Here is a 17,119-nt window from a genome sequence, read left to right as displayed (position 1 = left end):
TATATCTCTTCAGGCAGGGAAAACAAAATAAAAAATAAATGGGACTACATCAGGCTAAAGTGTTTTTGTACAGCAAAGAAAACTATCAAAAAAAAATGAAAGGTCATCCTACTGAATAGGAGACCATATTTCCAATGAAACATCTTATAAGGGTTTAATATCCAAAATTTATAAAGAACTTACACAGCTCAACACCAAAAAACAAACAATCCAATTAAAAATGGCAAAGGACCTGAATGTACACTTCTCCAAAGAGGACATACAGATGACCAATGGACATATGAAAAGATGTTAAACATCACTAATCATTAGAGAAATGCAAATTAAAACCACAATGAAATATCACCTCACACCTGTCAGAATGGCTATCCTATATAATAAAAGCCTAATATGCTAAGTGTTTGGTCATCCGTTCAACCAATCAAAGCGTAATATGCTAATGATATGCTAAGGCCACTCAACCGCTCGCTATGACATGCACTGACCACCAGGGGGCAGACGCTCCAACCTGTAGGTTAGCTTGCTGCTGGGGTCCAGCGATCAGGACTGAACGAGATCGACTAAACACACCCTGGAGCCCCCCCCAGTCCTTCCACACTGGCCAACCTCCTGCATCCCTTTCCGGCCCCAGTTGTGCACCAGTGGAGTCCCTTGGCCTGGCCTGCACCCTCTTGCAATCCAGGACCCCTCAGAGGATGTTGGAGAGCTGGTTTCGACCCGATTCTGCTCAACGCAGGAGCTGCCCCCTGGTGGGCAGTGTGCTCCCATAGAGGGAGTGCCGCTCAGCCAGAAGTCAGGCTCACGGCTGGCGAGCGCAGTAGCGGTGGTGGGAGCCTCCCCACCTCCGTGGCAGCACTCAGGATGTCTGAGGGGAGCGGACCTAAGCCCGCAGTTGGACATCCCCCGAGGGCTCCCAGACTGTGAGAGGGTGCAGACTGGGCTGAGGGACTCCCCAAGTGCACGAACATTCTGCATCGAGCCTCTAGTCATCAATAAAGCAACAAACAATGCTCGCAAGGATGGGAAGAAAAGGGAACCCTCATGCACTGTTGGTTGCAATGCAGACAGGTGCAGCCATTGTGGAAAATAGTATGGAGATTCCTCAGAAAGTTAAAAATGGAACTGCCTTATGACCCAGCAATTCCACTTCTAGGAATATATCTGAAGAAACTGGAAGCATACCTATTTCAAAAGAATATATGCACCCCTATGTTCATTTCAGCATTAATTACAGTAGCCAAGATCCAGAAACAGCCCAAGTGCCCATTAATAGATGAGTGGATAAAAAAAGCTGTGGTACATTTATACAATAGAATACTACTTGGCTGTAGAAAAGGAGGAAATCTTCCCTTTTGCAACAGCATGGATGGACCTGGAAAGTATTATGCTAAGTGAAATAAGCCAGTCTGATAAAGACAAATACCATATGATTTCACTATGTATAATCTAATGAACAAAACAAACAAACAAAATAGAAACAGACTCATAGATACAGAAAACAGACTGACAGCTGTCAGAGGGGAGGGTGGTTGGGGGGCTAGGTGAAAAAGGTGAAGGGATTAAACAAACAAACAAAAAAAAAAAACTCAGACACAGACAATACTGTGATTACCAGAGGGGAAAGTAAGGTGGGGGGATGTTGAAGAGGGTAAAAGGGGAATAAATGGATAAATGGTGATAGAAGGAGACTCAACTTGGAGTGGTGAACACACAACACAATATACAGATGATGTATTATAGAACTGTACACCTGAAATCTATATAATTTCATTAACCAGTGTCACCCCAATAAATTCAATAAAGTTAAACTAATAACAATGGTACGATTATTATCTCTACTTTACAATTGAGAGATTGTACAGTTGGTGTATTCAAGGCAATTAATCATAACATATTTACATGCAAAGTTTTCCCTTTTCTACAATTTTGACTGGGATATACAGAAACTTCCTCTGCATACTTTGCTGCGCATTTTGAGGCCTTGAATAGAGAAAAGGGCCTTGAAAGTAGAGCAAGAATGAGCTGTTACTGCTCAACTTTTTATTGTTGTTTAAAGTGCCATAAATTTTGTCCTGTTTGTATTTATCTTGAGGATTCTGTATTATTTCTAGCTGATGTGAGCAAAAGTTGCTGTTTGCTTTCTACTTCACAGAGGCAAAAACCAGTGCGGATGCTTGATAAGAAAGACCTTCCTCTTCAGAGAGAACGTTGTATGGGTTCATAGGAGTGAAGTGCATGTATTTGTGACAATTCAGGAAGAATAACATCATAAAATACTTCTCTCAAAATCAGATTTAAAGAAGAAAGTTATATTTTACTGATACTTAGCAGAATTTTTTTTCTTATCCTTTTTAGATGAGAGGATATATAACCTAAAAAATTAGACTTTAAATATAATCTGGACAATTAAGTAGCCTGACAATTTACTTCAGTCCTGCCGTTTCAAGTACAGTGGGGCCTTGACTTACAAGTTTAATTCGTTCCGTGACAGAGCTCGTAACTCAAATTACTCATATGTCAAATCTTAAAGTGAACGAGTGAGACACATGATGCTGGACTGATGTTGTGGCGTTCACTGTGACGTTCGCTGCGCCAACTAGCGGTGGGGTATCTGAAGCTGGCTCGTTACCCGAATTTTAGCTCGAAACTCAAAGCAAAAAATTGGCCAAGAGACGGCTCATACCTCAAAAAACTCGTTAGTCACGACACTCGTAAGTCAAGGCCCCACTGTATTTATGGTACTATTTTGCATGACCCTAAGAGAACTTCAGATTTTCTGTTATCCAGGATACTGCTGGTAATCATAGTCTTAAGATCTTAGATTTGAAAGGCACTTTGAGATCATTTAGTCTAACACCTAAATGAAGTAACAAACCAAAAAAGTAAAACCATGTGATCAAAATCGCAAAGTGATTGCAGAATCACTTCTGCATTGTAGTTTTATTTGGTTTTCTACTTGACTAATATTATAGCGCTAATAAGACACTGAGATAGGACTCAAACTCAAGTAAAGTCCGTGCCTTTTCCATTGAACCATTCTGCCTCTTGTATATACTATGTGTAAAATTGCTGGGTGGGAGGAAGAAATTGATTAAAAAATAAATCTGAGCCGGAACCGGTTTGGCTCAGTGGATAGAGCGTCGGCCTGCGGACTGAAAGGTCCCAGGTTCGATTCCGGTCAAGGGCATGTACCTAGGTTGCGGGCACATCCCCAGTAGGAGATGTGCAGGAGGCAGCTGGTCGATGTTTCTCTCTCATCTCTCTCCCTTCCTCTCTGTGAAAAATGAATAAAATATATTTTTTAAAAAATAAAATAAATAAATCTGTGATAGATATACCAGGGTGGGCAAAAGTAGGTTTACAGTTGTAAGTACTCAAAACAATTTATTTTTGTATTATTATTTATTTATTATTGTATTATTATTATGAACCTACTTTTGCCCACCCCTGCATAAACATGGCATTATGAAAATAATCAGAGTAGCCCACCCAGACTGATGATGGGGAAGCAGGGAGGACTTCCTGAAGTGTTACTCAATCTGCATCCTGAGTAAGCTACCCAGAAGGGGCATGGCAGCCCAGGAGAGAGAGGCGATTGTACCTAGTTATCGAGTCGTGAGCAAATACGTCATGTACTGGAGTTTGAAGGTAGCTTGCCTGGCTAGAATGCAGAAATAAAAGGGCAGTGTTGAGAGATGAGGCTGGAGAGGGAAATGGACCAGATCAAGAAGATCTTCGAGTCATGGATTTCATTCTAAAAGCAATGAGGGAGCACTAAAGGGTTTTTAATAGGAAATAGCATAATTATCATTCCATTTCAGAAAGATCCTATAACTGCATTGTAGAGAATGGATTCAAGAGGTCAAAGTAGACACTCATTAGGAAGGCCATTGGATTCACACAGTAAGCATTCTGTGGCAGAGGAGATAGAGAAATTATCAGGCTCAAGAGCTATTTAGGAGGTAAAACTGATAGAGCTTAATGTCCAGTTGAATGGTGGGGGGTAAAAAAATAACAGCAGTCCAGAATGATCCTGATTTGTGTAACTAAGTTAATGAAGGTGCCATCAATTAAGAAAAAGGGTACAGGGTGAAGAGCTGCTTTTGAAGGTGGGAAAGGAAGTGGAAGAATCATGTTTCCAGAGCTTCTCGACACTTTTATATTCTTAGAGTCTAAGAAATTTTTTAAAACTTCCTAAAGAGATTCAAGTTCAAGAAGGAGGAAATTTTGCCCTGACCAGTGTGACTTAGTTGGTTGAGCATCATCCTATGCCCCAAGAGGACACCAGTTCGATTCCCAGTCAGGGCACATGCCTGGGTTGTGGGCTCAATCCCCGGTCAGGGCATATGCATGAATCAACCAGTGAATGCATAAATAAGTGGAACAACAAATCCATTTTTCTCTCTCTTTCCCTTCCCCTCTCTTTCTAAAATCAGTAAATAAAAAAAAATAATAAAAGATAGGGAAAAGGGGCTGGGGGATGATGAAAAAGGTGATTGTAGTCAAAAGGTATAAACTTCCAGTTATAAAATAAGTAATTCCTGAGGATGTAATATACATAGTTAATAATACTGTAGTGTATATTTGATCATTGCGAAGAGCTCTAAGAACTTCTTCTTGCAATGGACATAAACAACAGTGTGGTGACGGCCAGAGGAAAGGGGGAGGGCTGGGTGGAGAGGTCTAAGGCGGGGAGAGGAATGGGGACATCTGTAATAGTGTCAACAATAAAAATAAATAAACTAAAAGTTCTCTTTGAAAGAAAAAAAATGTGTCACTGTAGTGATCATTTTGTAATATATACATACTAGAGGCCCGGTGCACAAAAATTTGTGCACTCGGGGGGGAGGGGGGTCCCTGAGCCCGGCCTGTGCCCTCTCGCAGTCTGGGACCCCTCGGGGGATGACCACCTGCTGGCTTAGGCCTGTTCCCCGGGGAATTGGGCCTAAGCTGGCAATCAGACATCCCTCTGGCAGCCAAGCAGCCCTCAGGGGATATCCACTTGCCAGCGGGGAGCAGGCCTAAGCTGCAGTCAGACATCCTTAGCGCTGCTGAGGAGGCAGGAGAGGTTCCCACCACCACCCCTGTACTGGCAGCCATCAGCCTGGCTTGTGGCTGAGCAGAGCTCCCCAATGTGGGAGCGTACTGACCACCAGAAGGCAGCTCCTGCATTGAGCGTCTGCCCCCTGGTGGTCAGTGTGTGTCATAGTGACCAGTCATTCCCAGTCTTTCTGCTGTTAGGGTCAGTTTGCATATTACCCTTTTACTATATAGGATAGAGGCCTGGTGCATGGGTGGGGGCCGGCTGGTTTGTCCTGAAGGGTGTCCCGGATCAGGGTGGGGGTCCTGCTTAGGTGCCTGGCCAGCCTGGGTGAGGGGCTGATGGCTGTTTTCAGGCTGGCCACACCCCCTTTAGGGTGGGGGTCCCCACTGGGGTGCCTGGCCAGTCTGGGTGAAGGGCTGAGGACCGTTTTCAGGCTGGCCAGTGACTGAAGCTCCCAGCCTCTCCTTTTTTTTCTTTTCTTTTATTCTGGGATTTATTTACCTTCTATAATTGAAACTTTGTTGCCATCACTGGAGCTGAGAGCTGGCTCTTGCTTGCTCCAGCTCTGAAGCCACGGCCTGCTGAAAGCAGGTATCTGGGGTTTGTTTAGCTTCTATAATTGAAACTTTGTTGCTTTTGGAGTTCAGGCGGGAAACCTTGGCTTCCTCCATCACTGGAGCAAGCAAGCCTCCTGCTCGCTTCAGCTGCGTGACTGCCGGCCGCCATCTTTGTTGGCGGTTAATTTGCATATCGCCCTGATTAGCCAATGGGAAGCGTAGTGAAGGTACTGTCAATTACCCTTTTTGTCTTTTATTAGATAGGATATTAAATCATTATATTCTAAAGCTAATGTGTTAATGTCAATTATATCTCAATAAAAAATGTAAAGGATACAAAAGGATGACAATTATTTAAACTGTCCGATACCTATCAAATAATAAATGACTAATGTTCTTAAAAATTGCCATTAGGTCCAGTTACCTTAGAATTTACTTTTGTGAATAATTTCTTTATCAATGAGGTTTTACCTTACTAGGTTAATATGAAACGCTCTATTTAGCCTAGCTAGATCCTTAAAATCATATAGGAAATAACATATATAATTGTAATTCTCTGCCAAATAATCATTTTAGTGTGCCCTTTTCAAAAACTCTTAATAATCCAGAAGACAAGTGCTTGTGGTCATTTTATTTTACCTTTGAAAGCATTCCAAATTTTTCTATTTGATCAAATTTTAAAGCATGTAAATACAAATACTAGGGCTTATATACATTATTTAAAAGATATTGACACCTAAATTCTTAATGTTCCCATGTATAGCCTGTACTACAAATATCTTGGCCTTCACAAGTCGGTTCTCAATTCTCACTGTTATTTTTTACTAAAAGTCAATAATATAAAATGAGTTTGTATTTATCTTTAGCATTCTTTTAATTTGCAAGTTTTTTAATACCAAAACAATTTTTAAAGCCTGTAGAGTTCATAAATCATTCACATTCTATTTTGGAGGGAGGATAGTTTTAGAGAAATAATCATATGTATGCTGAACAAGTATATGAGTAAAGATAAAAGTTCACAAATTGAAAATATTTCTTCTATTTTATAAATGCTTTTATTTTAATAATTTGCCATTCTTTTATGGCAGAGAAGGCACATAGTATTCACCTAAAATGCAGAGTATACCTGAGTCTGTATTTTGTAGTTCTCTCTCAGTGCCTTCTGAAAGATTTTTTCTGCCTCCGCAGCAGTGCTAAGAATGTCCCACTGACGGCTCATCCAGCAGTCGGACATCCCCCGAGGGCTCCTGGACAGTGAGAGGGCACAGGCCAGGCTGAGGGACAACCCCTCCCCGAGTGCACAAATTTCATTCACCGGGCCTCTAGTTTATTCATAATTTATAGGCTGTCAGTATGCTAAGAAATATGTTATACTACAAATTGCAGTAACTATTAAGTCTCTCAAGATTACCTTCTATAATTTTTTACATTTTTATTTAGAAAGGACTAAAGTCATTATTTATAGCAGAAGTAATATAAACATTAAGATTAATATAAATGAACCAACTCAGTACATATTCATTAATGGCTTCTGGAGCAAGTATAACTATTTTGTGTGCATAGAAGAAATATGGAATAATTAATACCAAAATGCATACTCTAACATAGGTCCTGAGGACGTATGCCTTACTTTGGCTTTTTGGCCATCAGTGTGCTGTTCTCTGCTTCCAAATGTCACAAACTTTCTTACAGTGACTTTTGTTAGAAGCTTCCTTTTCTTCCATTATCAAAATATGAACATATTCTCAACATCGTTAGTCATTAAGGAAATACAAAGTAAAAACGCATTTCCCACTCACTCAAATGTCTAAAATAAAAGGAGGTGGTCACATTTGTTGGTGAGAATGTGAAGAAACAGGAACTCTTATATATTGCTGATGGGAATATAAAATGATGCAGCCACCTTGGAAAACAGTTTGGCAGTTTCTTAAAACATTAACATAAATTTACCATATGACCCTGCAATTCTACTCCTAGATATCTACTCAAGAGAAATGAAAACATAAATACTTACATGAAGACTTGCACACAAATGTTCTTTTTTTTTTTTAATATATTTTATTGATTTTTTACAGAGAGGAAGGGAGAGAGATAGAGAGTTAGAAACATCGATGGGAGAGAAACTTCGATCAGCTGCCTCCTGCACATCTCCTACTGGGGATGTGCCCGCAACCCAGGTACATGCCCTTGACCGGAATCAAACCTGGGACCTTTCAGTCCGCAGGCCAACACTCTATCCACTGAGCCAAACTGGTTTCGGCCACACAAATGTTCTTAACAGCTTTATTCATAATGGCCAAAAACTGGAAACAACCTAAGTGTCCATTAGCTGGTGAACAGATAGACAAAATGTGGCATGTTCATACAATGGAATATTATCTATACTAATAAAAGAGTAATATGCTAATTAGACTGGGTCGACTTCCTTCTGGACAAAGCCACGGTGGCGGGGGCTGAGGCAGAGGTGGTTAGTAGCAATCAGGCCAGCAGGGGAGCAAGCAGTTAGGGGCAGCCAGGCCGGCAGGGGGGCAGTTAGGGGGCAGCCAGGCCAGCAGGGGGGCAGTTAGGAGGCAATCAGGCCAGCAGGGGAGCAGTTAGGGGGCAGCCAGGCCAGCAGGGGGGCAGTTAGGGGGAGACCAGGTCAGCAGGGGGGCAGTTAGGGGGCAATCAAGCTGGCAAGCAGAGGCGGTTAGGGGCAGTGAGGCAGGCAGACAGGTGAGCTGTTAGGAGCCAGCGGTCCTGGATTGCAAGAGGGATGTCCGACTGCTGGTTTAGACCCCATCCCACAGTGATCGGGCCTAAACCAGCGATCGGACATCCCCCGAGGTGTCCTGGATTGGAGAGGGTACAGGCTGGGCTGAGGGACACCTCCTCTTCCCCCTACCCCCCGCCCGCCCGTGCATGAATTTCATGCACTGGGCCTCTAGTTCAACAATAAAAAGAAATGAAGTACTGGTATATGCTATATATGGATGGACCTAAAAAATAAGCTAAATGTTTTAAAAAGAAAGGCATAAGAGATCACATATTGTATGATTCTGTTTACATAAAACATCTAAAAAGGCAAATCTATTAAGACAGTTTGGTGCCTGGGACAAGAGATGGGAACAGAGATTAAGAGTAAATAGGCATGATCTAATTGAGGTGGTGAAAATGTTCCTTCCAAAACTGTTTTAAGGTAATGGTTGCATAACTTGGTAAATTTGCTAAAAACCACTAAATTATATACTTGAAATGGTGCATTATGTGATGTGTAAAATACACCTTATCTTATCAAATGCAATACTGTAGGGTATCAAAAGGAAGACCAGGAAGGTCTTTTTCGGGGAATACAAGAATTGTTGAGGTTCAGGAAGTCTGTTGCAGTAATTATTAATTGCATTAATAACATAAAGGAGAAAAAGCCATATGACCATATCAATAGATGTGTAGAGGGTATTTGAGGAAAATTTTAGCAATCATTCTTAATATTAAAACTTTAAAGTAGAAAGGTAGAGAAGAAAACAACCTAGATATAATAAAGGTGAGTTACTAAATGCTATAGCAACTATTATCCTAAATAGTGAGATACTAAAGCAATATGAGTTCAAACCAGAAACAAAAATACTCTATATTGCTCAATGTCATTATTCATCAGAGAAATGCAAATTAAAACCACAGTGCGCTATCACCTTACACCTGTCAGAATGGCTATCATCAGTAATTCAGCAAACAAGTGTTGGCCAGGATGTGGTGAAAAGGGAACCCTCCTGCACTGTTGGTGGGAATGCAGATTGGTGCAGCCACTGTGGAAAGCATATGGAGTTACCTCAAAACATTAAAAATGAAACAGACTTTTGGGAATTTATCTGAAGAAACCCAAAACACTGATTTGAAAGAATATATGTGCCCCTGTGTTCACTGCAGATTATTTACAATAGCCAAGATTTGGAAGCAGCTCAAGTGTCTATCAGTAGATGAGTGGATAAAAAAGCTGTGATACATTTACACAATTAAACAGTACTTGGCTGTAAAAGAAAAAAAATGAAGGAAATTGCCTGGCTGGTAGTTCAGTTGGTTGAGTGTCATTCTGTACACCAAAAGGTGGTGGGTTCAATTCCCAATCAGGGCACAAACTCAGGTTGCAATTCAATCCCTGGTATGTATGGGAGGCAACCATTCGATATTTGTCTCTTCCTTCATCTCTCTAAAAATCAATAAAAACATACCCTAGAGTGAGGATTAAAAGAAAAGGAGGAAATCTTACCCTTTGCAGCAGCATTATGCTAAGTGAAATAAGCCAGTCAGAGAAAGACGAGTACCATATGATTTCACTCATATGTGGAATCTAGTGAACAAAATGAACTAAGCAAAATAGAGATGACTCAAAAATAAAAAGCAGGCTGACAGCTGTGGAGGAGAGAGGGCTGGTGGGGTGGGGATGGAGGGATTGAGCAAAAGAAAAAAATCCATGGACACAGACAACAGTGTGGTGATTGCCAGGGGAAGGGAAAAGGGAGGAAATTAATAAATAAACTTAATGCAGTTCCTATTAGAATTCCAACAGGGTCAGGATGGTGGAGGGGGACTAGATAAATTTCTCCCAAGTTTATATGGAAAGTAAAGACTCAAAAATAGCCAAGAAAACTGTGAAATGAACAGTGAGGGTCGATTTATATCAGGTAATCAGACATGCTATAAAAACACTAAAAATATACGGTATTAGAATGGAAATAGATAAATCAGATCAATGGAACAGAATAAAGAATCAAAAAAAACAATCTCATATATCCTGAGACTATTTCTGAGAATGTAATGTACGACCAAGGTTCAATTCAGTTGGAAATGACAGAGGTTATTTAATAAATGGTGTTCATACAGAACTGGCTAGCCACCTGGAAGAAAATAAAAGTATTTTTCAACTCATACTGTTTAGAAATTCACTTTTTAAAAGGAAGGGTGTATGCATTTACATAAAACTACATAAGTAAAAAAGTAGGATTCAGTGACTCACAAAGGATTTTAATTATTTTAGAACCAGTTAGAGTTCTTTGCCCCTTAAGAAATTGGTAAGTTTGTTTTTGCTGTTGTTTGAAGATTGTTTTGAGAGGACAGATAAATGCAGTTTAATTAGTCAACTTATAAGTATTCTTCAGTAAAAATGATTTATAATTAAGAAAGTAAAATTATTTATTTTAGAAAATCAGGAAAATATAGAAAAGTCGTGAAAAAAAATACTGTTAAAAAAGCACCATTTTCCCTACTACCCAGAAGTAAACACTATTAAGATTTGAGAGCATACCATGTATCCCTCACAGTTTTTTATTTTTAATGAAATTTAAAATGTGAATCTTATAAATGTTGCATTTTTTACTTAAAAATAGGTGTCCAGACTTGGATTTTTTAAAAGTGAGATCATTTCCATTTGTGAACTATATAGTTTATTCTTTTGCCCTTCCTATTTTCTTGGTCATTCGGTTTACATATAACTTTTTTTTTTCCAGTTCCTGGCAGACATGGAAAATAATGCACTCTTTCGGGATGATATAGAATGTCAGAAACTAATTATGGAAGCAATGAAGTATCATTTATTACCAGAGAGACGACCCATGTTACAAAGTCCTCGGACAAAACCTAGGAAGTCAACTGTTGGTACATTATTTGCCGTTGGAGGAATGGATTCAACAAAAGGTATTAAACAATCTTTTATTTGTGGAAAATTAATTTTAATTAGTAATAAATATGGCCAAGGAGCTCTTTGGGAAAATGGCTGGCTCTAACATTGGGGTAGAAAAAGTACAAGATAAACCTAGAACATCTTGTAGAACCAGAAAGTAAGAAGTGCCCAAAGAATGATGGAGACAGATCAAGGAATACAGTTTGTAGGGGCTACCACTGTCCAATCTAGGATAATTTCAGCATCAAAAATATATAATGTAGTTAAAATATTACAACCTATTAAATCAATAAGTGTTCATGACCACACTGATTCAAATAAAGAAGGGTGAAGGGAAAGCTCCTCCTTATAATAGAATGCCAACTAATAAATTTGGAAACAAAGATGGGATTAGAAAAATCACCACATGGCAACCACCATAATAACTAATTCAGTCAAAAGTTATCAATGGATGCTGAGACTAGTAGGTGAAAGTTTGAGAACAGGATATTTAGTCTCAAAGGATCTCCCAACCACTTTCTTATTAGTTGCAAAGGGTAAAATCGTATATTTACAGTGGAGAGACCTGGCACACCACCTTAACCAAGTAACCAAGGTCTTACTGCCAGTATATGTATTATGTACCTGTTACTGGTACTTAGCTTTGTAATCATTCCTAGCACTGCTTGTTCCCCTCTATCTTTCTCTCTCTTTTTCAAGCCTTTACCTGTTATCTCTATATTAATTATGCTCTCTAACTTTATTTTATTCTTATAACTCTAGCTTGTACAAAATGTACTGTTTTATCTTCAACTTTCACTTCAAACTTTGTGTGTTCAAATCTTCTCTGACCATGTCTCCCAGACTTGAAAACTTGGATTCGTAGTTCAGTGTTCCTCAGTGGATACCAACTCTGGTGTCTACTCATTTCAGTAGATAGACATTTATTGGAAGGCTACTGAGAAATAGGCAGGAGCTATATCCACTGTCCCTTCTTTATAAATCCTGCTTTCAATTTTCAATCCCAGTTGCAAGCATCCATTTGACTACATTTAGCTCAGTCTTTAGTCCTAAACCTCCAAGGGCAAAGACAATGTATATCTGTCTTTTCAGCTTTCTGGGAGATGGGTTCCTGCCCCTCATCAAGGCTCATACATACAGTGTAAAATTCCCTAAGCGTGAGAATGGGACTCAGGTTCTAAGTACGCAGAGTAAACAATATATATCTACTGTCGCCCCCGCCCCCAGTCACCAAGTGACTTCTTTCAAATGGGTCTTATTCTTCCACATTTCCATTGCTATCTTTCTAATTCCAGGTAGCCTCCTGTCAGCCCACATATTTTGACCATGTTAATTTATGTTGTTCGTGTGTGCCAGGCATTTATTCTAAGCACTTGACCTATATCATTTTATCTTCATAGCAACTTTCAGAGCTGATTGTTATTATTACCTTCTTCTGTAGATGAGGATACAGAGAGAGAACTTAAGTAACTTTCCAGGATCACAAAACTAATTAGTGACGGAGTGAGGATTCAAACAGTACTCTCTGCTTCATTAACTCTTCTGTTAACATGCCATTATCCTGCTCAAAAGCTCCAGCAATTTTCATCTCTTACCACATAAAGTGTACGTTTTTCTTTCTAGATTTCAAGGCTTCCTGTAATCTGGCCCTTGTGGCTTGACCAACATTATTTCAAGTTTTTCTTAATAATACTCTGACCTTCCATTATATTCAAGCTATCTTCCTGGGCTTTAACTTATCTATACTAATAAAAAGGTAATATCAAATTGGTCACAACGCCCTCACAGTCATGACTGGATATGCTAATTAGTCACGACCAGTATGGAAATTGACCATCACTCCAACACACAAGATGGCCGCCCCTGTGTGGCCATAAGATGGCCTGCAGGGGAGGGCAGTTGTGGGTGATCAGGCCAGCAGGGGAGGGCAGTTGGGGACAACCGGGCATACAGGGGAGGGCAGTTGGGGGTGACTGGGCCAGCAGGGGAGGGCAGTTGGGGGCGATTGGGCCGATGGGGGAAGAGTTTGGCGTCGATCAGGCTGGCAGGGGAGTGGTTACGGAGTGATCAGGCTGGCAGGCAGAAGCGGTTAGGGGCAATCAGGCAGGCAGGCGAGCGGTTGGGAGCCAGCAGTCCTGTCCAGATTGGAGAGGGTGTAGGCTGGGCTGAGGGACACCCCCCCCCCCCCCCGTGCATGAATTTTGTGCACCAGGCCTCTAGTTCTTTATAAAGATGAGCTGTTCATGTTAGTTGAATAGTAGTCTGCTCATGGGGTTCTTGATCCGTCATGTATCTGTTTAGTATAGAGCCAACACATAAACTGGGGATGGTTCTAAATAGCCACTAAGAAAATGTTATATTTGTGCCTACTATTTTTAAAAGTTAATTATTCGGTATAAATTAGGGAAGGTCTAAACCTTTATGTAGAATTTTGCAATTGTTAGGATTTTATTATGCTTTGAGATATATAAGATATATGTTTCAGATAGTGTTTTAAGACTTTATGTAAGATTATGCTTGATATTAGCAAAAGAATTTTAGTTACCAATTTATAAAACTATGATACTGGTTCATGAACTAGATATAAAAAATAAATTAAAATCAAAATGAAATAAATATTTCTTAAATCCATTAGCAAGGAAAATACATTAATGAAGGAATAGTTTTAAGATCAAATTTAAAGTGATGAGTCAAGTATACCATTGCATAAAATAATCTGAGTGTATGAGTAAAATCTCCTTATAGCTAACAATTACAAAGAAAGACTGTTCAGCCCTAGTTGGTTTGGCTCAGTGGATAGAGCATCGGCCTGCGGACTGAAGGGTCCTGGATTTGATTCTGGTCAAGGGCATGTACCTCAATTGCAGGCTTTCCCTGGCCCAGGCCCTGGTTCTGGGCACATGCAGGAGGCAACCAATCGATATGTTTCTCTCACATCGATATTTCCCTCTGTCTTTCCCTCTCTCTAAAAATATCCTCAAGTGAGAATTTAAAAAAAAAGACTATTCAAATTCAAAAGTATTTTTGAACAGCTACTATGTACAAGGGAGTCTACTTTATGGCCCTGTGAAAATATAGAGATGGAAAGAGACTTGGTATTTATTTAAAATAACCTAAAATTTTTATAGAGTGAATAAAAAAAATAATGAAAACTACAATAATGAGAAAATGTGATAACATATATAATAAAACTATTTCTAAATTTTAGGAGATTATCAATAATATTGGTACTCTGATGACCTAATTGCAATAAATTCTTTAGGATAAATGTTTGCCCTGACTGGTATTCTATAAGAATAGCACTGACTGCATGTTATATTAGAAGCTTAGAAGAGGGGAGTAGACACTAACTAAACTTTGTAACTGAGGGGTTGGGTTTTTTTCCCCCTTAACTCCACTTGGTCTCACTTCATAAATAAAACATGAGTTCTTTTCACTCCTCCAATTCTTACAAAAATGTAGACGCCAACTGATAGTTATTTCCTAAACTTCCCATACTCAGTTCCCAAAGCACATGATCCATATGCTCTTGTCCTGGTTGCAGTAGAATGTGTGTCCTCTCCCTCCCCCTCTGAAACCAGCCCCTTACCTATGCTCTGATATTACCCTTCCCTGTCTCTCGGGATCCCATCATCTCCTGTATCTTCAGCTTCTCTCCTTATAACTAGATCCTTCCCATTACCTTTTAAGCAAACTCAGGTTTTTCCAATTTTAAAAGCAAAACAAGACAAAACCTCCTTCAACCCATCCGGTAATTTCTATCTTTCTCTTCTCCCCTTTATAGCCAAAACTTCGAAGAATCATCTGTGCTCACGTCTCCATTTCCTCGCCTCCCAATCCTCTTAACCACTCAATCAAAGGACTCTCCTTAAAGTCACCAATGACCTCCACGTAGCCAATCCAGTAATACTTTTTAGTTTTCATCTTACTTGGCCCTCTCAGTAGCATTTGACACTGTTCATAGTCCTCCCTGCTATAAACTTTTTTTCCTTTGGCTTTCATGACACTAAACTACCCTGCTTTTCCTCCCATTTCTAGCTAATGCTTCTCGGTCTTTTTTGACAAATAATTTTCTTTTACTTGATCTTTTAATACTAGAGCGTAATATATGCCCTGGAGAATAAATAGTAGGAGATGAATGTCCTGGTGTATGCCCTGGAGAATATTAGCAGACAGGGTCAGAGATAATAGCAGGGGCCAGATCATGCAGGGGCTTACTGGACTATAATAAAAGTATTATTGTCAATGCTAATAAAATTATACTTTTATCTGTATAATGTCATAAAATACTCAGTCATGGTGAAATTTTTATTTACATAATTTTACGTATTACCATTAAGGAGCAACAAGCATTGAAAAGTATGATCTCCGTACCAATATGTGGACTCCTGTAGCAAATATGAACGGGAGGAGACTGCAGTTCGGTGTTGCCGTGTTAGATGACAAACTGTATGTGGTTGGAGGAAGAGATGGACTGAAGACTTTGAATACTGTAGAATGCTACAACCCCAAAACAAAGACCTGGAGTGTGATGCCTCCTATGTCCACACACAGGCATGGCCTTGGTGAGTATCACTGCAGATTTGTTCCTAAGTTAGGATTAGGCCTCCACAGCATGTTTACATTCTGTACCAGGCAGAGAAGACCAGTGTGGCAGCTGCTGAGTCAGAAGAGGCAGCCGGCATTTCTTCACATGCTCTCTCTTACCTGAGGAGTTAGGAGCAGAGGAAACAAGCAAGTACATAAATGTCCATGTGCAACTAACACAAGTAAAACATGAATATTTTAGTGTAGCATGATGGACTGATGTATTTTGTGTTGACAATTAGTATTATCTAACCTAATTGAAATGATTATTTAAACATCTTTGGCATTATTGTGTTTTATTTATTAAGCACAAATGAGTAAAACCCAGAAAAATTTAAAGTGGCACAGAGAAGGCAATGATAGAGACTTTTTATTTTTGCATTCAATAATTCACTGTTGGTCCTCAAAATACTGCCTCTCAAACTTTTTTTAATATATTTTTAGACTTTTTTTTTTTAATCCTCATCCGAGGATATTTTTCCATTGAGTTTTAGGCAGAGTGGAAGAGAGAGGGAAAGACAGATTGAGGAACATCGATTGGTTGCCTCCTGCCTGCGCCCTGACCAGGGCCTGGGCTGGGGCGGAGCCTGCAACCAAGGTACATGTCCTTGACCGGAATCAAACCCAGGACCCTTTGGTCCTCAGGCTGACGCTCTATCCACTGAGCCAGGGGCACTCTAAAACTTTTAAGACCAGAGCTATAGTGCTGTTACTTCCCCTCACTCACCCACCTGTCTACCAAGATTAGCTGTGAGTAAACCAGATGTCTACATCATAAATTTTTGCTTAGTTAAATTTGCATGCTTAAGATTCATTGTACTTATATTTCAATTAAAACGTAATTTTTAAGTCATTCTTGTCTTGTAGGTGTGGCCGTATTGGAAGGTCCCATGTATGCAGTTGGAGGGCATGACGGCTGGAGCTATCTGAACACAGTGGAAAGATGGGACCCTCAGGCACGCCAGTGGAATTTTGTTGCCACTATGTCCACTCCCAGGAGCACAGTAGGTGTGGCAGTACTAAGTGGCAAGTAAGAAAATATTTAAAGTTCTCTTTAAAACAATAAACTAAATGTATTAAGCTAGTAGAGGCCCAGTGGATGAAATTCGGGCACTGGGTGTGGAGGAGTCCCTCAGCCTGGCCTGCACCCTCTGGCAGTCCAGGAGCCCTTGGGGGATGTCCAACTGCCGCAGAGGTGGAAGAGGCTCACCAGCTGTGAGCCTAGCTTCTGGCTGAGCAGCACTCCCCCTTTGGGAGTGCACTGACCACCAGGGG

General features: G+C 40.1%; 1 protein-coding gene across 3 annotated transcripts in view; it reads left to right on the top strand.

Annotated features, from left to right (window-relative positions):
* The window catches only part of KLHL5 (kelch like family member 5), a 79,070-nt gene that overhangs the window by 47,630 nt on the left and 14,321 nt on the right, over positions 1 to 17,119 (top strand). For all 3 annotated transcript variants that reach the window (XM_070397872.1, XM_070397881.1, XM_070397888.1), the window contains exons 6-8: positions 11,085 to 11,271; positions 15,598 to 15,822; positions 16,712 to 16,874. In XM_070397872.1, coding sequence (XP_070253973.1) covers positions 11,085 to 11,271; positions 15,598 to 15,822; positions 16,712 to 16,874 — 575 coding nt within the window. The remainder of the gene's footprint in view (positions 1 to 11,084; positions 11,272 to 15,597; positions 15,823 to 16,711; positions 16,875 to 17,119) is intronic.

Source organism: Myotis yumanensis, unplaced genomic scaffold (assembly GCF_028538775.1).
Source record: "Myotis yumanensis isolate MYYU_CA2020_CCGP unplaced genomic scaffold, mMyoYum1.0.hap1 SCAF_1, whole genome shotgun sequence".
In the NCBI taxonomy this organism is placed as follows: Eukaryota; Metazoa; Chordata; class Mammalia; order Chiroptera; family Vespertilionidae; genus Myotis; species Myotis yumanensis.
Note: the sequence above shows the minus strand (reverse complement) of the source record. Positions and strands in the feature narration are given on the sequence as shown.